Below are 19,831 nucleotides of genomic sequence, written 5' to 3'. Positions count from 1 at the left end.
GAGCCAACTCCCCAGCAAGGAGGCCCTATCTGGAACATCTCTGGCTCTGGAATCCAGGTGCCCTGAAGCCTAGGAAACTCTGCCAGCTTGGCCTCTGTTCCAGAGCCCTCGGAGAGATTGAGGGGCTGGAGGAAGGCAGCATTGTTCCTTTGTACAGTAAGCAATGAGGGTTGACATGGGGCGGTGATTGGGCCTGCTTCTGAGCAAGAGCCTGTGATTTGTGTGTAGAGGCAAGAGCCAAATGCTGGGCCATTGTTGTGAGGAGCCATATGTGGAATTTCCTTGTCTGAGAATGCTGAGGAATAGGATTTCTATGAAGTAATTCCTGTGTATCTAGAGAACGGCCACCGTAGCCTCCTGGCACACGTAGATCCAGGGTTCTGTCGTTCAGTAAGCAGTGTGTACCAGCCCTTGAGCTAGGGTAAGGGCTACAATGGAGGCATGTACGATGGAGGCTACAGGGTGGGGTGGGAGGAGGCATAACCAACTCAGCCCAGGACTATGGAGAAGCGCTTCCACAGAAGAGGAAACATCAGGGGCGCCTGGGTGGCTCAGATGGTTAAGTATCTGCCTTCGGTTCAGGTCATGATCTCCAGGTCCTGGGATTAAGCCGCAGGTCGGGCTCCCAGTTCAGTGGAGGGTCTGCTTTTCCCCCTCCCTCTGCCTCTCCTCCTGCTTGTGCTCTAGTTCTCCATCTCTGTCTCTGTCTCAGATGAATAAATAAAATCTTTAAAAAAAGAAAACATCAGAGCTGCCACACGAAGGAAAGATTTACTGGCACAGGACTGGCACAGATATTCCTGGCACAGGACGGGGCACCTGCCAGACACTATCACAAAAGAAGGTGGTGGGTTGGGAGAACCATGACTGGCATGGAGTATGGAGGATGTGAGGGAAGAAGTGGGCGGAAACTGCCAGCCTTTCCATAGAGCCGAGAAATGGCCTAGGTTATTTCTAACTGGAATGACTAGGGACAGGCATTCTGTGGAAGAGCTATTTGAACTGGATCTTTAGAGATGGTAGGTGATTTCAGTAGACAAGGATGAAGGGGGAACGCTTTTCAGCTGTCTATGGAGATTTCACTTGGCCTTCAGCCTGGCTGATTTAAAGGAGAATAAAGAAGCTGAGAAGGGATCCGTGGGCCACCCCTAAGGAGCCTGGACTGCCCTTGGGCTTGTTTGGTAGGCTGTGGGAAGCCATTAACCAAGGGACCAAATGTTGGTCCCTTATGCCCATCTCTGTTACAGTGCTCATCATATTATCTTACTCTCTTTTCTCTCCCTCTCAAACTCCTTTTTTGTTTATTCGTTTATTCACTTAGGATTTAATTGGCCAAGTATCAGCTGTGTGCAGGAAACATGGGAAGCAAAAAAGACCTGGCTCCTGCCCCTGTGGCTCTTATAGCTCCATGGGAAGACAAACACTTGTCATGATGAGACTGTTGTGTAATTTATAGGCTGTGACTGAAAGGAGTATGGTGCCAGGAGCATGTATCCTAATTTTGGGGCCAGGAAAGCCTTAGCCTATGATCCGGAGTGTGAATGATGCAAAGGGGAAGTAGGGAAGAGAGTGCCAGGCAGGGAGATCTACACATGTGGAGGCCCCAAGAACAATGAGGCAGAGGAATGGACTGAGGCTGGGGAGGGAGGCAGAAGCTTATGGTCCATGATGAAGATTTTGGTCCTTAATGTTGAAAGCAGTAAAAATCCACTCTCTGGTTTTTAAAGTGAACAGGAATAGGTAGTATGACATACAGATTTGTGTCTTGAAAAGATTACTCTAGATACAGTGTGGAGAACAGATTGCAGGGGAGCCAGAACAGACCAAAGGGGAAACCACGTTAAGCTAATGTAGTTTGGTCCGGGTGAAGAAGACAGAAGTTTGGATTAGGCTAGTGACAGCAGTGGAGAGAGGAAGGCACAGATGGATTTGAGACATTTAGAAGGTAAAGCCAACAGAACATGGTGTTGCTTGGTTCTCAAAGTGTGGTCTGGGAACTTGGGGTGGGGGTGGTCCCTGAGATCATTTCAGGAAGTCTATGATTTGCCTTTTTACTCCATTCTCTCATGAGTGTGAGTGGAGTTTTCCATAGGTCACCCGACTGAGGTGATGTCATTGCTCTGATGGCTAATGGAATGTGTGCTTGTGTATTAGTGTGTTTTCAAAATGTTTGAGCTTTCTTTTTTTTTTTTTAAGATTTTATTTATTTATTTGACAGACAGAGATCACAAGTAGGCAGAGAGGCAGGCAGAGAGAGACGGGGAAGCAGGCTCCCTGCTGAGCAGAGAGCCCGATGCGGGGCTCGATCCCAGGACCCTGAGATCATTGACCTGAGCCAAAGTCAGAGGCTTTAACCCACTGAGCCACACAGGCACCCCTGAGCTTTAATTTCTAATATAGTGAATATTAGTTGAATAACCCACTAATAAAAGCTCTTCAATGTTCTTGATTTTTTTTAATTTTTTAAATTATTTATTTGACAGAGAGAGAGAGAGATCACAAGTAGGCAGAAAAGAGGGAAGGGGGAAGCAGGTTCTCCACTGAGCAGAGAGCCTGATGTGGGGCTCGATCCCAGGACCCTGAGATCATGACCTGAGCGAAGGCAGATGCTTAACCCACTGAGCCACCCAGGCGCCCCTGTTCTTGATTTTTAAAGTGTAAAAGGGTTTTAAGAGGTTTAAGAACCACTGTGGTATTGGATTGACTTTGTGAATGTTGCAAGAGCAGCAGGTTAAGTTACTGGTTTATGGATCTGGATAAATGGCCCTGCCTTTCACTAAGACAGTAACGAGAGATGAGAGCCTGGTTTCCCGTGCTGAGAAGAGGCAGACCTGATGTTTTAGATCAGTTGAATTGGAGGTGGCTTTGAGACAGCTAAGAGGAGCTATCAAATGAACAGGTAGATATATAGGTTTCTACCTCAAAGGAGAGGAAATCAGGATGAGAAAAAAAAAAATTAGAAATTGTCCAGGTGAAGCCACAGGTCCAGATGAGAGGCCCTAGGCAGAGACTGCAGAGTAAGAAGAAGCCGAGAGCTGAGCCTTAGGAACCCAGACACTTAGTGGCCAACTAGAGGAGGATGAACCTGCAAAGGACACAGGATAGGAGTGAACAGAGAAATAGGAGAGGGTGGGAGGAGGCCTTACATGGTACCAGCCAGGCTGGAAAGGGTAAGAGACACAACTTGTTGTTTTCATCCACAGTTGTCTGAGTGCTTGCTGTGCTGGGCAGCGTAAGGCCTTGTGGAAGTAGAAGAAAACAGGAAGAGGGGAGAGTCAGTTTTTTAAGTATCAGGCATGAGAAGTCCTTGCAGTAGAAACGGGGTTAAAAGAGAAGCCTTAGCGATTCAACCCCCAAGCAGCAGGAGCAAGGGGGCTTTGCCTTCCTCCCTCCCCCAGCATGAAGAAACCTATGAGTATTTAGTGAGAAATGGCAACATGAGGGTCATTCAGCCCCCATGGCACCATTTTCAGTGATGGGAAAGTGCAAGGTAGCCCAATCTGTGCTATTTCTTTGAACTTCTTCCTTATACTGAATTGAAAATCTGCCTTCCCTCACTTTACCCAGTGACTCTGGTACTGCTCTCTTGAGCAACACAGATACAAAGATAACATCTTTCATATGACAGGTTTTAACTGTTCAAAACCAGCTGTCATGTTTGTATTTTGTTTGCCCCATCATAATATACATACCTTGAATTTAATTTTTTTTTTCAAACCAATTAGTCTATTAAACTAGTTCATGCTGAAAGACAAAAACAAGCAACAAACAAAAACAACAACAACTAGATAATGAATTAACCCAAAAGACTCCTGTGGGAAGATCTTCAGACAAGGCAGGTGGAATTTTCCTAGGTGACAGTGCACTTCCTTCTATCTTTGCCCGTAGAAATTCTGCCCACCTTTGAAGCTGAGCTCAAGCACCATTTTTTCCCATAATATGTTGAGTGGTGCCCTTAAGCCACGCAGCCAAGCCTCAAATACAGGACTTGTCCCTGCCACATTCTGACTTCCACTGGGTCTAATGCATCTCCTTAAGTGCCTTTGTCTCTGGTCCTACTCCATCTTGCTCCTTGTCATGCCACCGCAGTCCACAGTGAAGCAAGCCAGATTGCAGCCCCTAAAAAAAGGGCAGCGGGGGGTGGAGGCCATCAGTTCTTTCAAGGAGTTTGGCTGTGAAAGAGAAACAGAGGTCGGTTAGTGGCTTACAGGAGAGGCAAGAAGGAAGGTCAAGGCTATAAATTAGAGATCTGAGCATGCTCACGAAGAAGGGAGGCTCAGAGTCAGCTGAAAAGGAGAATGATGCAGGTGCCAAGGGGACATGGGGAAGGTGACTCCTGCAGGTGACAGGTAGAGGGTGCCTGATGCCTTGGTAACGGGGAGGGGAGGAGGAGGAAAAAATTCAGGCAGAGGAGGAGAGAGTGTTGAAAAGATGAGGTGAGGGGCGCCTGGGTGGCTCAGTGGGTTAAAGCCTCTGCCTTTGGCTCAGGTCATGATCCCAGAGTCCTGGGATCAAGCCTCCCATTGGGCTCTCTGCTTAGCAGGGAGCCTGCTTCCCGTTTTCTCTCTCTCTCTCTGCCTGCCTCTCTGCCTACTTGTGATCTCTGTTCAAATAAATAAATAAAATCTTTAAAAAAAAAATAAAAGAAAAGACGAGGTGACTTGCAGGGAGCCCTGGCAGCAGCTGGTTACAGAGCCGCGCGGCGCAGACCTCCTGCCCTGGTGCAGCTCGAAGGGCGGAGCCCCCCATCGCACAGGTCAGCTTCCTTCACCTTCACCGGGTTTTCCTCCTGGCCTTAAACTCTTCTGTGATGCCGGATGAGACCAGAAACTATTTAGTAGCGGTGGCACCTTCAAAATCAGATGGGAATTTTGGAAGTTGAAACATCCAGGATGTTCTCAGGGTCTTACGGGATGAAATGTTGAGAAGCTCCGTTCTGCACAGCCTGGTCCAGTGGGAGCACACCGAAAAATACTGCTCAAGGTTTCCCAGAGTTGATTCCTCCCCCAGTCTCATCTGCCCAGCAAGAGACAGCAGCATTTCGAGAAAATAGTTGATGGCCAAAACAGCTATCTCTTTGTACTTGCAATGTCCTGCGCATTAACACTGACCCCAAACCCTAAAACTCCCTGTGGAGGGAACTTCCTGCCTGCATCAGCTTCCTGACCCAGTCTCCCCTGGAAGGGCTAGAATCGGAGAGCCCGTCTTTCAGCTTTCGGTGAGAGTTTTGCTCGGACTTTGCACTATGGGTTAAGGAGCCAGCGAGGGCTGGCATGCCCTGGGAGAACTACAGCCGGTCAGCAGCTTCAAGCCCTGGCTTTCTCCTTGTGTGTAGAACACCTTGGTGCAGAGCTGTGGGCTGCTCTGCACACAGGACGACGACTCTGCTTTGTTGCTTCAGCTGCTGCTGATGGGGCCCCCTTGACACAAACAGCCTCATGAGAACAGAGCAAGATCCGTCTGGAATGCTAAAGAAGGGCATCCCAGAGAGCTTGCTATCCCCACCACACCTTCCAAGGCCTAGAGTGAGTTGTCTTGCATAGTACTGTGGTTGTACTATCTATTTCACTGCTGTCTTTGTTAATACGTTACAACATGTCTTTGTTAATAATGGGTGCATCGGTGAGTCTCGCAGCCCGGCATCCTGATCCATTAAGGTCCCTGTCTCATTTCTTCTTGACGGCTGTTGTGTGTCTCATTAGCCCCCAATTTCTGAATTGAAGATAAAAACAAAACTGAAAATGCTCTGGAGCAGTTCTGCCAACTCCTGGTTTTTCCATTTGCTTCCTCTGATAGCCATTGGTTTGGGGAGACTTCCCTTTCCTGCCCCAAGCTGTGGGCCTGTGCACAATAGCCCCTGGCCCACTGCCCATCAGATAGCCAGGCCGGCTCTCTGCAGGCAGCGGTGTGTACTGGAAAAAGTGAAAGTCTCTGGCTGGAAATAAAAGCTCAGAAAACCTTTGCTATTTTCCCCCAGCCCCTCCTGGGTCTGTAGGGCTGGCCTCATGCAAGCCAGTCCCATCCTACCTGTAAAACCAGGGGAGAGTTCAGTGGCAACTGGTAAAGGAGAGAATGGGTGTCCAGGGCCTTGGATATTTTATCCCAGGGAGGCTTCACCTAGAGAACCCCTGTAACAGACTGAGGGCAGTTCATCCTGTCTGGGGATCCTTTGGACCACTGTCTGGGACTTCATCAGTAAGTAAGTTTTCCTTCCTCTCTAATCAGTCCCTTACAAGAGATACTTTTGGTTCATTCTCTGTCAAATGTGTAATACCTTTTCACTCCAGAGTGTATTGGTCAGGGTTCAGGTGCACAGGGTAGAATCCATTCTAACTAGTTTTGGGAAGAAGAAACTTAGCGCACATCCTGGTTTACAAAGTGATTGTAGAGAAAGAAACAGATTCTAGGTTAAGAAGCCACAGGGCTCCTCCCTCTTCTGTAACCAGGAAGCTACCAGATTCAGAAGCCCCGTGCCCCTCTGCTCTGGTCCGCAGCGCGTACATAGGAAGGATTGCATCTGTGTCTTGATGTCAGGAAAACTGGACTCCAGCTGCGGGGCCTCTGCTAATGCCGCCGCGTACAAACCAGGCCTTCTGCGACTGTGCCCAGGAGCAGTGGGAACCGCAGGCAGCCAACTAAATCTCACCCAAGCACATCTGATTGGCTGGACCTTAGGGGGTCTTAGGAATAATAGCTTTTAGCTGATTAACTTCTGAAATACAGGAAGCCATACTAGAAAGTTAGAATGGATCTTTTTTTTTTCCTTTTTAAGATTTCATTTATTTATTTGACAGAGAGATAGCAAGAGAGGGAACACAAGCAGGGGGAGTAGGAGAGGGAGAAGCAAGCTCCCTGCTGACTCGGGGCTCAGTCCCCGGATCCTGGGATTATGACCTGAGCTGAAGGCAGACGCTTAATGCTTAACAACTGAGCCACCCAGGCGCCCCAGTAGAATGGATCTTGAGTCTAACCCATTTCTATCTGCCTCATAGAGTGAAGGAAATAAATGGAATTCTGCCGAGTTCCTACCTGGTACCAGCCTCTGCACCAGGTGTTTGGTCTGACCTCACCCCCTCTCTGCTGCTCTCCACCACACATTCTGGGCTCTGTTGTCAAAGGTCTTGTTTCTGTGCTCTAGGCTCCCAGAACCCTGGCCGAAGCTCGCCTCCCCCTGGCTACGTGCCTGAGCGACAGCAACGCATTGCCCGGCAGGGTTCCTACACCAGCATCAACAGTGAGGGGGAGTTCATCCCGGAGACCAGCGAGCAGTGTGTGAGTATAGGGCTCGGGGTGCGCCTTGGCATGTGTCCAACCAAGGTTGTAATGGGGCTTCTCCATGGGAATGGGACAGAGCTGAGGGATCTGAACCCCATCCAGTAGCTCCTTTGTAAACTAGGCCTTCCCAGATACGGATGATTCTTTTTAGGGGCCAACTGTTAATTCCTGCCGCGAACAGTGTGTAAACTACCAGCCACCTTGGTGTTGGATGAGCATTTGACAGGTATTTCCTTTGCTGAGCTGCCCTCAGTGGGCTTCCTGCAGAACCCCACTCTGCTATTGGAACACTTCCTTACAACTGTCTGTGAAAGCAGCAGAGTTTAACCTATGACCAATCCTAAACTCACAGATTTTGTTGTTCGTTAGCCATGTTTTAGTTTTACTATTTCTTGATGGAAGGTAGGGGGTGTACCATATCCAAATTACACTATAGAAATGCTTACTTTGGGTGAGTTTTTATGATGGTAGCTGTGTTAGTCATCTGTTCCTACACAACAGACTATCACAAACTTAGCAGTTTAAAAACGCCATACAGTTATTATTTTATAATCTCCCTGGGTAAGGAACCGAGGCATGATTTAACGGGGTCCTCCGTTCAAGGTTACTTCTTCTTGCTGTCGGTTGGCCAGGGGCCACTCTGAGCTCCTAGAAGCCACTTTCAGTTCCTTGCTACATGGCTCTCTCACAATGTGGCGGCTTTTTCAAGGCCAGAGGAGAATCTCTTGCTTTGGTCTGTAATAAAGATGGAGCCATCAACTGTAACGTAATCATGGGGATGAATATGCCACCCCCTTTGCCGTAGTCTTGACTAGAAACTATCAGTTCTACCCTTACTTTAGGGGAGGGGTTTATACAAGACTGTGACTCACTGTGGCGGCCACCCTTAGGGTATGCCCACCACAATGGCTCACCCATTTTAAGGGCTAACTTTTACCTAGTGGCTCACTTGATGAAAATGGCATTTTGGCTTCGTGAACTCAGCAAGAGTGAGATCTTTGGCTTCATTGTGAAGTCTTTTCGATAAGCTTCCTTTGATTGCATAAGAGAAAGATCCGCTGTTAAAAATGTTTAGGATTTGGTCTGGGAAAGGGAAATTTCTTAAGAGCAAAGCATCCAATACAAGGGCCAGCACCACCGCATGAGGGAGTTTACAGAGAACTGATGCTTATAACTTTTCTTTCCCCTAAAACTCATTCTTAAAACTTTTCTTTCCCAGTGATAGCTAATTTCTATAAAGCATTATCCAAAGTACACAGACTGTGAGAAGCCCTTTACACTGCTGCTTTTATTTCTGTAATTCCTGCTTTCCAGATAAATTTATGTTTAGAGCAGTGACCTGGGGTGCTTTTAAAGATTCCCTTATTGGGTATTTTACTGACCATCCTTTCTGTTTTCTCTAGCCAGAGCACTTCTGGCCATCAGCTGTGTTAGAGGTGACTTGGGTGTAAAATCTGAGATTGTGAATGAGTTCATTGCTTTTGTCTCTCTCCTTCCCCATGGACCTATATCCTGGTCCCTTTACATCTTTGCTTTACCTGGCTACCCTTGGAAGGTATGGGAGTATTGGACTCCTAGTGAGGACAGATTTTTAGACGGAGGCCAAAGAAGAAATGCCTCGGTCCTTCCCCTTAGCTAAAGTGAATTGTTCCTGGTAACCAGCAATTCAAGATAAATCCACTTAACAGAGACCAAAACAGTGTAGTATATAGTGAAAGAATATTCAACTGGAACTTTCTTGAAAAGTGAAACTAAGATAGGTTTATTTTGTTTTTTCTTTCATCAGATTAAGGTAGTAGTTGCATCTGTTTGCTAATTTTTAGAATGAACAAAGCATGATTCATGTTAAGTTTTTTGGCTTAATTTTTCTAACAAAAATTTTGCTGGCACAATGTAACCTCCTTTACTTCCCCTTTGACTGCTGTGACACTGTTATAAAGAGGGCCCTTTTTTACAGAAGGCTTCATAGGATTCAGTGGATTTTCCAAAGGCCTCTCTTGAATCTTTGGTGTTCTTCCTCCTTCCTAACATGCCTTTCATGTTACTACTGTATTTGCACATTCTTCTGTTAACTGGTCTCACTTTTAAATTATGGGCAAGATGAACCCTAGTATTAAATAGGAAGGGGTAATTTGAGTTGGAAACTAACGTTATGAATGTTGTTAGTGAATTCTCATAATTCTGATTTTTGCTTCCCTCTGTAATGTTTAACTTTGGATCTCAGACCATGAATACTCTGATAAGGAATCCACCCACGGGCAAAATGAAGGGACATGAGTTGGAGACAAAGCTAACCTGAAGGCTTTTTGTTACCTCATTGACCAAGGGCTAGAGAAACATTTTAACTTACGTAGATACTTACTGCCTCCCTTTGAGAACCGGGAACATTTTTCATCTGTATCAGCTGCATAATGCTAGTTTCGTGACTTGAAACAATTCTCCTAACCTTCCTAGACCTGCAGTGGCCTGTCTATGAAACAAGGGCAATACTTGCCTCTGTAAATTTTAAAATTATGAAGTGTAAACAGAAACATTACAGTCCCACCCATATGCCATGGAAGCCTCCGCGGGGTAGTACCAGCTTCCGTGCTGGGCTCCCAGTGTTCATGAGCCAACAAAATGCCAACATGAGAAGTAGCGTCTCTGCTTTGCTCTCCTGGCAGAGCTCCTTGGGATGCTGGCCAGGCATTTTTTTCCCTCCTGGGAAGTTGCCTTTCAAACTACAGGGGAGAATGGTACCTTCCTAACCATTCTTCCCACTGCACAGGCAGAGAAAGGGTACTTTCATTTTTTGACAAAAAGGACTATTTGCTGGCCTTGGCTAGGTCAGTGGGCCCTGAGTTACCTTGCTGGGACTGGAGCTGGGGCTGGGGTTTTATTGTGTGACTTGCCTTGCAGATACTGGATCCCCTGAGCAGTGCTGAAAATTCCTTGTCAGGAAGCTGCCAATCCTTGGACAGGTCGGCAGACAGGTATGGGACTGTGGCTGCTTTGGGGGCTAGTGCGTAGGCATGTTTGGGACTGATGGGCTGAGGAAACAGAGTTAGCTAGTATGTCTCTGATCTAGACGGCAGTCTGCAGGTCCACGGTTAAAACATCATGCTTCCTCTTTATGGGATGCCTAGCCCTCTCCTTAATTTTTCAAGTACTGTGAGAATGTTATGTTTGTGTAATTAGGTGAGTGTAACAGTAGCTCACAAGAGCAAGTCACATGCATTAAATGTTTGCTCTGTTATCCCAAGCGCTTTACTCGTTTTTAGCTTCCGTGTAATACATGCTGCTCTGGTGCCCTTGGCCTCATTGCTGTGATCTGGCCTGAGAAGTAGTGAACCTTCAATGTTTTGGGGCAAATATTGAATTCTTATCTGTGCGTTTACTTTCTTTTTTTTTTTTCCTCCAAGTGTTTCTGATGGAGTAAGAAACTGGGAGAGAAAAACCAGAAAATGAAATATCCAGACTGCCTAGCTTACCACAGTATCTGCTTGGTGTGTAATCTTGTTCTCACACTTTAGGAGGGAACAAGTGCTGTCTTTTACATACCAAATGGTTCTATAGAGCCGGTTCACCCATCAGCAGGGGTATGTTTAGAGTTGGCTTTGGCACTGATCCAGCCAGTCTCTCACATTGACCTTGTTATGCCCAATAGCATATTTGATCATGGCTGGCTGGGCTTAGGGCTGGACCAAGTTTGGGGATTTTTTTTTTCCTTTGTGTAACTGATAAATTGTTCACATGGGTACTGGCCAAATCTGTACTTTGTCTTTCCTAACAGATCTGCAAACTGATGAACACTGTCTTCCCTCTAGACGTCATAGAGTACAGTCATAGTTACTTGTTGGTGCCCAGTTCATAGCATTGCTTGGGGCTTGCTCTTCAACCAGGGGAGCAAGGAGGCCCAGGTAAAAGTGCTAGGAGCTGCTTCCACAAACTGAAGACTGCCAGAATAGGGACCGACTCTGATTTTGGATTATCTCCTAAGCTTTATGGCCAAGCAGGGCTGGGAGGTGGGGTGGGCAGCCTAACAAGCTGTGGAAGGTCTAATAGTTGTGAAGTAGGAGGCAGCCCCCATGTCATTGCCTTGACCATTTCTGACCCGGGGCCCTCTCAAAAGGCAGTCTCACATGGAAGGTAGAGGACCATTCCAGTAAATTCTAGGAAAGATACCTGAGTGTACCCACTTGATCCTTGGGTTTTGCCTCCGTCCCTCCAATGCTTTGTTTTCATTTCCTTGGGAGTAAAACCCAGTGACCTGGACTTACTCCTTTGAGGCCTGGCCTCACTTGAGCATAGGGCTTTCCTCTCCTCCTTACAGGATCTGGAGCCACATAGACCCCAGCTCCCCATCAAATATAAGTCAAATAGCTTCCCTTAACCTCTCCATTCCTCAGTTTCCCTATCTCGAAAGTGGGGTGGTGCTTAGTCTGAAAGGAAGATATTTGGTGTTGTTATTTTTATTACTGCCTTGGGCAAGAGATGTTTTGCAACTCATCCCCTGTTACCAAGGTGGGAGGAAAGAGCGAGAAGGGAAAGTGGTGTGCCAGATTCCAAGGTGGAGTTTTCGAGGGCTGGATGAATTGATTCTTCCAGGTCCTGTCAGATTTGGACCTCAGACTCTTAAAGAGAAAGCAGTAGGCCGAACTCAGAAAAGGGCTGTTTCTCTCAAACTCTGCTTCCCTCCCAAACTGTGAGGAAAGATTACACACCAAGCAGGCATTGTGGTAAGCTAGGCAGTCTGGATATTTTGTTTTCTGGTTTTTCTATCCCGTGTAATGATGCGGGAGGGAGTCAGAAAAGAGAATCTATCTGGAGATCCTGTCTTTTGCCCTCATGGGAAGCTTTTTGAAGTAGGCTGAAGTCTACACTGTGATTTTGTTTTGTTTTTTTTTCCAGCCCATCCTTCCGCAAATCAAGAATGTCCCGAGCCCAGAGCTTCCCAGACAACAGACAGGAGTTCTCGGGTGAGTTCCCCAGATCCTGGAAGAGCACCACGGGGTATCTGGTTGAAACAGCAGGCATTCTGCTTTTGGTAGCCAAGTTGGGAAGCCAGAACTGTATTTTAACTCTCCTCTGGCCTGCTGCTCTGAGGTCTCAGGTGACATAGGGGCTTAAATGGCTCACTCACACTGAGCTGCCCCAAACCAGCCATTCCTCATCTCCTCTGTCTTACTCAGATCGGGAAACTCAGCTGTATGACAAAGGGGTCAAAGGTGGAACCTACCCCCGGCGCTACCACGTGTCTGTGCACCACAAGGACTACAATGAGGGTGAGTAATGCCTCTACCCTGCCCCCTGCTGGCTGCCTCAGAATGGACATGGGTAGAGCTTTGCCATCCAAAAGCCATTGCCAGCGGCGGGGCCCAGGCCCTCCAGACCAAATGTTTTCTTTATTCCTGAGGAGCTGTGGCCACACTTGAGGCACTAGAGACAGAGGGGAGATGGGTAGAAGGGCGGTGTTTGGAAACCAAGATGCTGCTGCTGGAAACACTGTCCTTGGTCTGAATCCCTAGTGTGCCCCGTGGTGCTCACTCTCCAGCGCCCTCTTCTGCCCCATGGCAGCAGACAGAATGGAGCTTCCGCAAAGGTTTAGGTTTAGGAAGACAGACTGCAGCAGTGGATTGGCCTTGTGAGTGATGTGGTGCCGGAGGGTTAGTCCTGTGCCTTCCCTTTGGCCAAAGCTTCCTGAACCATCCGTGGCTGCTTCCTAATTTCCTGCTTTTGTCCTGATTCTCAGGGTGCTTGGGACATTAGCCATTCTGGCATGGATTAGGTAAAAGGGCAGATGGGATGATGTGGTTTGCACATTTAGCCCCGTGGCCAGGGGTCTGACTTGCTCTACCCTGGCTCCTGCATCCCTTCAGGCAGAAGAACGTTTCCACGAATACGGCGTCATCAAGGCAACCTCTTTACCCTGGTGCCGTCCAGCCGCTCCCTGAGCACAAATGGCGAGAACATGGGTCTGGCAGTGCAATACCTGGACCCCAGAGGGCGCCTGCGAAGTGCGGACAGCGAGAATGCCCTCTCTGTGCAGGAGAGGAATGTGCCGACCAAGTGTGAGGAATGGGCCCTGGCCAGAAGGGACTGCCCAGGGGGTGCTCAGACAGGCGGCAGCGCAGGAGGCCAGAGGTCCCCTGGGGCTTTTCAGCTCAGCAGGAGGCTGCTGTGGCCCAGCCTCACCACACTGGAAGAGCCTGTGGGTCGGCGGCAGATCCCCTGGACCTTAGGCCTCGCTCCGCTCTTTAGTCTCTCTGTATTTAAACGGACTCCTCAGTCTTTGCCATGTTCAGATGTTTAGGGACTTAGGAAGTAAAGGTATCTGATCAATACAGAGGAGTGTTTAACCATGACGGTAGCCAGTCATCTGTCGCTCAGGACTAGGACTCAGCAGTCCCACTGATCAGGGAGGGCACTTAGCCTGCTCCGGATGGGGGTGGAGATGCTGGGCTGAGAGATGGGAGGGTGCTGGGTGAGCAGGGTCTTGAGCCAGAGGTCCCATCACAGAGCCTCTGGAGACTAACAGAAGATCTCAGTAAATAATGTACCTGAGCTAATGCTCTTTCCTTCCATTCTCCTATAGCTCCTAGTGCCCCCATCAATTGGCGTCGTGGGAAGCTCCTGGGCCAGGGTGCCTTTGGCCGGGTCTACCTGTGCTATGATGTGGACACAGGACGTGAACTTGCTTCCAAACAAGTCCAGTTTGATCCAGACAGCCCTGAGACAAGCAAGGTACTGCCTTCCCCATGGTCTGGCTTCCAGTTTCCCCCCTTAACAGAAATTCCTGTCTCACTGTGTAGATTAACTGCTCAAAAAGCTACAGGTTGCTTCCCCCATCATTCTTCAAGTTCCCTTGCTCTCCACCCTGGCCATGGCCACGGGGCGAAGAGACTGTGGTCTGAAGAAGCATCAGACCCCCTGGGGGAGGGATTAGGTATAAGGAGCTGAGTTGATGTCAAAATACCAAACCACCTGCGCTGAGAGGCAGTGGCCAGTGCCACAAAGAGCAGTACCTGCCCACCCTCCCCAAGGGAGGCCTCTCAACCCTCATCCAGGAAGGAGCTTAGCTTTGGAGTTCAGCTTCGAGTGTGGCCTACACTCCAATCTCAGTGAACAAATGCAGCAGTTACCTTAACTCAGTACCTACACCCTTTCTCCCACCCCACCGTCTGCCTTCTTCCAGCACGGGAGTGCCGCTGTCCCATGGGTCGCCCAGCATTGCATCCCAGGGCCAGATGGTTAAGAGAGTTCCCCTTTGCTCCAGCTGAAGTTCCCAAGGCAGACAGACCCCTCCGAGGTCACTTATTAGGGCAACCGGAGCTGATTCCAGGTGGGCAGGAGCGGGACCCTGCAAGCCAGGGTAACCCCCGGGTCCCTCCCCTAGGAGGTGAGTGCTCTGGAGTGTGAGATCCAGCTGCTGAAGAACCTGCAGCACGAGCGCATAGTGCAGTACTACGGCTGTCTGCGGGACCGTGCCGAGAAGACTCTGACCATCTTCATGGAGTACATGCCGGGGGTACGTGCTCCTCCATGCATCTGGGACACCCACAAAAGGCCACCCTGACCTGAGGCTTATAGAGTGGTTGCACTGTCCAGTAAGGACCGCCTGTATCTGGAGTGGAGGGGCCTCCCTCCTGGATTTCTTTTCGGTCATACGTTGCTTAAGGGGACCATTCTGGTTACTCTGCCTGGCTACCCTCCAGCAAAGCCAGGGGCATCACTCACTGGGATTGCCTGAATCACTCCTTTGTTGCAATGCTGGGGGGTGGAAATAGCCGTGCCCCCCTCCCTACCCTTTTCTTTCTTTCTTTCTTTTTTTTTTAATTTTATTTATTCATTCCACAGAGAGAGATCACAAGTAGGCAGAGAGGCAGGCAGAGAGAGAGATAGAGGAGGAAGCAGGTTCTCCGCTGAGCAGAGAGCCCAATGCGGGACTCAATCCCAGGACCCTGAGATCATGACCTGAGCCGAAGGCAGAGGCTTAACCCACTGAGCCACCCAGGCGCCCCCTCCCTACCCTTTTCTGAGCTGACTCCCTCTGACTCCTGTGGCTGCAGGGCTCAGTGAAAGACCAGCTGAAGGCCTACGGAGCTCTGACAGAGAGTGTGACCCGCAAGTACACCCGGCAGATCCTGGAGGGCATGTCCTACCTGCATAGCAACATGATCGTTCACCGAGACATCAAGGGTGAGCAGGAACAAGCTGTGGGGTCCCTGAGACCTGGTCACTTAACCATTCTGAATTTTCTGAAAAGTGAGACTCTAATTGCTTCCTTGGGATGTTGGTATGGATTGATTGGGTAACTGGGGAAGCCAGTTGTAGAGTGCTGTCCAGATGTTGGCCATGGTGGTGATCGTTGTGCTATAGGGCGGAGCCAATGGCACTCTGTGCACGTCTGTCTCATTCATGGTAGTCTCCATCCTTGCCTGCAGCCCTGTGACCTGGTGGGGAGGGGAAGAGGGTGGATGGTAGAAAATGCTCTAGGGCCCAGAGTTGTAGCCTCTGCCCTTTCATGCCTTAGGAGCCAACATCCTCCGAGATTCTGCTGGGAACGTGAAGCTGGGGGACTTTGGGGCCAGCAAGCGCCTGCAGACCATCTGCATGTCAGGCACAGGCATGCGCTCGGTCACTGGCACGCCCTACTGGATGAGCCCCGAGGTGATCAGTGGTGAGGGCTACGGAAGGAAGGCAGATGTGTGGTGAGTGCTGAGGACATGCGGGGATGGCCTCTCCACGTCTGGGCTGTCATGACCCTAACTTGGAAATGAGCTGTGGGGGCTGTGCGGTGTGGTGGGAGGAAGAGGAGACTCACCTCTCAGTAGCCAGGCCAGGAGGCAGGCTCCATGAGTGCAGGGACGTTGGTGCCCGCCCCAGCACATACGGCAAGTGCGTTGCCTTTTAACCCCAAATAGCGCCTATCTGCTATTGATGAGAACTTGGGCCATGGAAAACATCCCTAGTGTTTGCTAAATTCCTAACAGAAGCAGCATCAGTCTGAAGGCCTGGGTCAGTCTCTGAATCGTAGCAGGATTCTTTCTTTCCTAGCATTCAGATGGCTTGTGTTTGCTCTATCTTCCTTCTTGTGCATCCTCTGAGAGGGCCTGGAAGTTGTGAGAGCATCTCTTCCCCTCAGAACGGTTCCCCAAAGATGCCCATGTAGTAATCCACGCCCTGTTAATGTTTCCTTATGTGTCAGCAAGGCCTTTGCAGATATGCTTAATTTAAGGATTTTGAGATGGGGAGCTTATCCTGGATTATCTAGGGTGGCTCAGGATAATTGGAGTCCTTACAAAAGGGAGGCAGCAGGTGAGAGTAGATAGCAAGAGATGGGACAGTGGAAGCAAGAGACTGGAGTGGTATAAGGAGGGGCCATGAAACAAGGAGTGCTGGTAGCCGCTAGAAGCAGAGCCTCCAGAAGGAACAATCCCTGCTGACCCGTTGACTTTAGCCCATTGAGACTAACTCTAGACTTCTGATCTCCAGAATACATTTTTGTTATGTCTTATGGTAATTTGTTATAGTGGCAATAGGAAACTAACACGATTATCTCAGAGCTCTTTCTGTCCATGCCAAGGGGTCTCTTCCCCAATCTAAAGATTCACCCAAGTGGGTGTAGGTCAATGAAGCCCTTGTAGATGAGGCCTTGGGGACCCCTACAGAGGTGTCAACCCTCAGCTTGCCCAGTCCTGCCTCAGGGTGTTCTGAGAAAGGTACCTCCTTTCATGATGGTGGGCAGGTCAGGGAGCCTGGGATGACATGGGATTCTCTCTCTCCAGGAGCCTGGGCTGCACTGTGGTAGAGATGCTGACAGAGAAACCACCTTGGGCAGAGTATGAAGCCATGGCTGCCATTTTCAAGATCGCTACCCAGCCCACCAATCCTCAGCTGCCCTCCCACATCTCTGAGCACGGCCGGGACTTCCTGAGGCGCATATTTGTGGAGGCCCGCCAGAGACCTTCGGCTGAGGAGCTGCTCACACACCACTTTGCACAGCTCGTATACTGAGCTCGCAAGGCACACTGTTGCCAGCTGCCCCTGCTGCGGGGCAAGGGGCTACCGAGGGGCTCCGCGAAGTTGCTGCTTCTCCCAGGCAATGCTGTGGACCATGGAGCTCCAGTCCAACCAGCGTTTGTCTGCGCCCCTCCCACCACTGGGGCTCAGAGCCACGGCGGGGTGGCTGCAGCCTCAAGGATTGGGAGCCCCCAGCCTGCCAGACCTGAGAGCTCCGGCATCCTAAGCTCCATGTGGAGGGAAAGGGGCTCGGAACAGTGTGCAAAGCGCTGAGGGCCTTCCCCTCAGGGCTATGTGTTGATGCCGCAGTCAGCGCCAAAGCCCCACGGGTCTGGGGGCCCAGGACGGACATGAGGGTCTGAATAGTGTTACTTTCATTCAGAGTGTTATTGTGTTTCTCCTCCCGTGTCTGGAGACCACCAGGGCATCTCTGGGCTGGATAAGCCCACCCAAGCCTGAGGTAAAGCCCAGCATCCCACAGCCAATGGAAGGCAGAGGCTGGGGCTGTGCTCTCCCCGGAGCCCCCAGGTCAGCTTCGCCAGTCCCTGTCCTTTACCAAAGATGAATGAAGCAAATGTTATGCTGCCTTATTCAGGGAAGGAGGAGCCCATCCTGCCTGCCCCCATGACCCCGCACCCCCCCTCCCCCAGCAGGGGCTTTTAGGTGTGGAACTGCCCCCACTTGGTGGGGGGGAGACCCAGTTTTGTCAATGCAATTGTCTCTGTTTTACAAGTTGGAGTCACTCTTATGCTGTATCCAGTTTCTAAACTGGAGACTGTGTGCCCTCGGGCTCTAAGTATCCCTGTTGTGGGCTTGGGCCTTGGGCTGGATTGGAAAGAGCTGAAGGTAATGGCCTTTGTATTCCTGACCTGGCACCTTTTCCCCCACTGGAGCAGAAAGGAAGATGGACATCATGGTGAGGGGATCTGACCCAGCTGGCTGCCCTGAGCCCTGGGCAGGCTCTTCTGGATAGCCAGGGAAGTCGGATCAGGCTGTCTGTGAGTCGTGACCCTGCTAGGCCAGAGCCCTCTCTGCCTGGTAGAAGGGAGAGCCCGTAAGATGTCACCAACTCTGTCCCAAACTACCATCTGTGTTCCTCCTTGGCCAGCCTCACCCATCCTCATGAGGTCTCACCTCTTTCCCTTCTTAGAGGAGGAATGGTAGCAGGGGTCGGGGAGCCAGTATCTCCAAGCAGCTTAGAGTTGGCCTTATTTACCTCAGCCTGGGCGCTGGTCTTTTCTTCCGGCCCCTCCCCTCCAAAATGTGCCTATTGCTAGAGCTCCTCCCTCCCAACACCCAGTTTCCTTGGGAGTTGTCATTAAAGGAACAACAACAACAACAACAATAACAACGTCAGTGCCCAGGGATGGGCCTCTCTGGGGAGCTTGGGATTAGCGCCAGGCAGCTCATTGCCAGCCATGCCCACTTCCCCATGGGCACCAGAACAAGCCAAAGCCTTCGTTGTATGTTGACGATGCACTTTTATGAATGTAGTTTCTATCGCTGTTTTTAGCCTTTTCACATCATGTAATGTGAGGCCTTGTACTTGTTAATTTATATCTCAGATCATATTTGATGGTTTTTATATATATCAATTCTAGATTGTTACAGGTGATGGACGCCTCAAGAGAGAGAAGAGAAAATGAAAGCAGCTGGTTTTGCAGGAATGTGTTGCACGGTGCCAGCTGGGCCTGAGCCCCTCTGTTTCCATCCTTTTCCCCCAGGGGCCTCTGTCAGGCACCCCAGCTCAGCCCTCTGAAGACAGTGAGCATGTGCTCCTGTCTCCACCTCAGCCCTGGCCCAGGGTGGGGACTGGCCCCTCAACTTGACCAAAGCCGCCACGTGGCAGCTCAGCCTCTCCATGACTCCATCCTGATGGCTGTAGCACTCTTCTTGGGCCCACACCCCCATCCCCAGTCCCTGTTCCCCAAGAGGAAACAGCACGGTGCGGATGCGACAAGACGACTTTGTGTGTCCCAGCTTCAGGCTCTCACAGAGCCCCACCTCCTGGGGTCTTACCTCACAGGGAATGGGTTTTCAAAGTGAATTTGCAAACAGGCCAACAAACGCTGCACTCCAAAAAAACGAAAGACCCTGATTTTTTTTGTGTGCCAAAAACTGTGGACATGCTGGCTCAGCATCCTCAGGACCAAGCTGTTGCTTAATTTTAATTTATTGTCTTTATATTAAATAACCCAGATAGCAAGCTGTGGGCCTAGGACAGCCTGGGCCCGAAGATTCTAAAAGGCAGTCCCCTGGCAGCCCCAGGCTTGCTGTGAGAAGGGCCGCGCTGCCATTTGCTCAGCATTCCATGGGCTATGTCAGCCTCGGCCAGACCTACGTGGAGAGGCCAGGGCTGGGGACAGTCCACACTCCGCCGCCCTCCTGCCCCTCCTGCCCCTCCTGCCCACCTCAGCTCTGTGTCTGTGTCTGAATTGTGGATCGTGCAGAAGAACCTGCAGCCATAGTTACTGGACTATATCTTGACCGAGGGCTTGCAGTGCAAAGCCAGGCCAGTGTCGCGCATTACTTACAATAAAAGGGATCATTTATA

General features: G+C 49.9%; 1 protein-coding gene across 2 annotated transcripts in view; it reads left to right on the top strand.

Moving 5' to 3' along the window:
* MAP3K3 (mitogen-activated protein kinase kinase kinase 3) overlaps positions 1-19,831 on the top strand; it is a 63,105-nt gene extending 43,274 nt beyond the window's left edge. For both annotated transcript variants that reach the window (XM_047708536.1, XM_047708537.1), the window contains 10 exons: positions 7,139-7,272; positions 10,174-10,247; positions 12,166-12,233; positions 12,447-12,539; positions 13,134-13,325; positions 13,850-13,998; positions 14,651-14,782; positions 15,324-15,453; positions 15,788-15,965; positions 17,043-19,831. In XM_047708536.1, coding sequence (XP_047564492.1) covers positions 7,139-7,272; positions 10,174-10,247; positions 12,166-12,233; positions 12,447-12,539; positions 13,134-13,325; positions 13,850-13,998; positions 14,651-14,782; positions 15,324-15,453; positions 15,788-15,965; positions 17,043-17,271 — 1,379 coding nt within the window. In that variant the 3' untranslated portion in view covers positions 17,272-19,831. The remainder of the gene's footprint in view (positions 1-7,138; positions 7,273-10,173; positions 10,248-12,165; positions 12,234-12,446; positions 12,540-13,133; positions 13,326-13,849; positions 13,999-14,650; positions 14,783-15,323; positions 15,454-15,787; positions 15,966-17,042) is intronic.

Source organism: Lutra lutra, chromosome 16, assembly GCF_902655055.1.
Source record: "Lutra lutra chromosome 16, mLutLut1.2, whole genome shotgun sequence".
NCBI classification, from domain to species: domain Eukaryota; kingdom Metazoa; phylum Chordata; class Mammalia; order Carnivora; family Mustelidae; genus Lutra; species Lutra lutra.
Note: the sequence above shows the minus strand (reverse complement) of the source record. Positions and strands in the feature narration are given on the sequence as shown.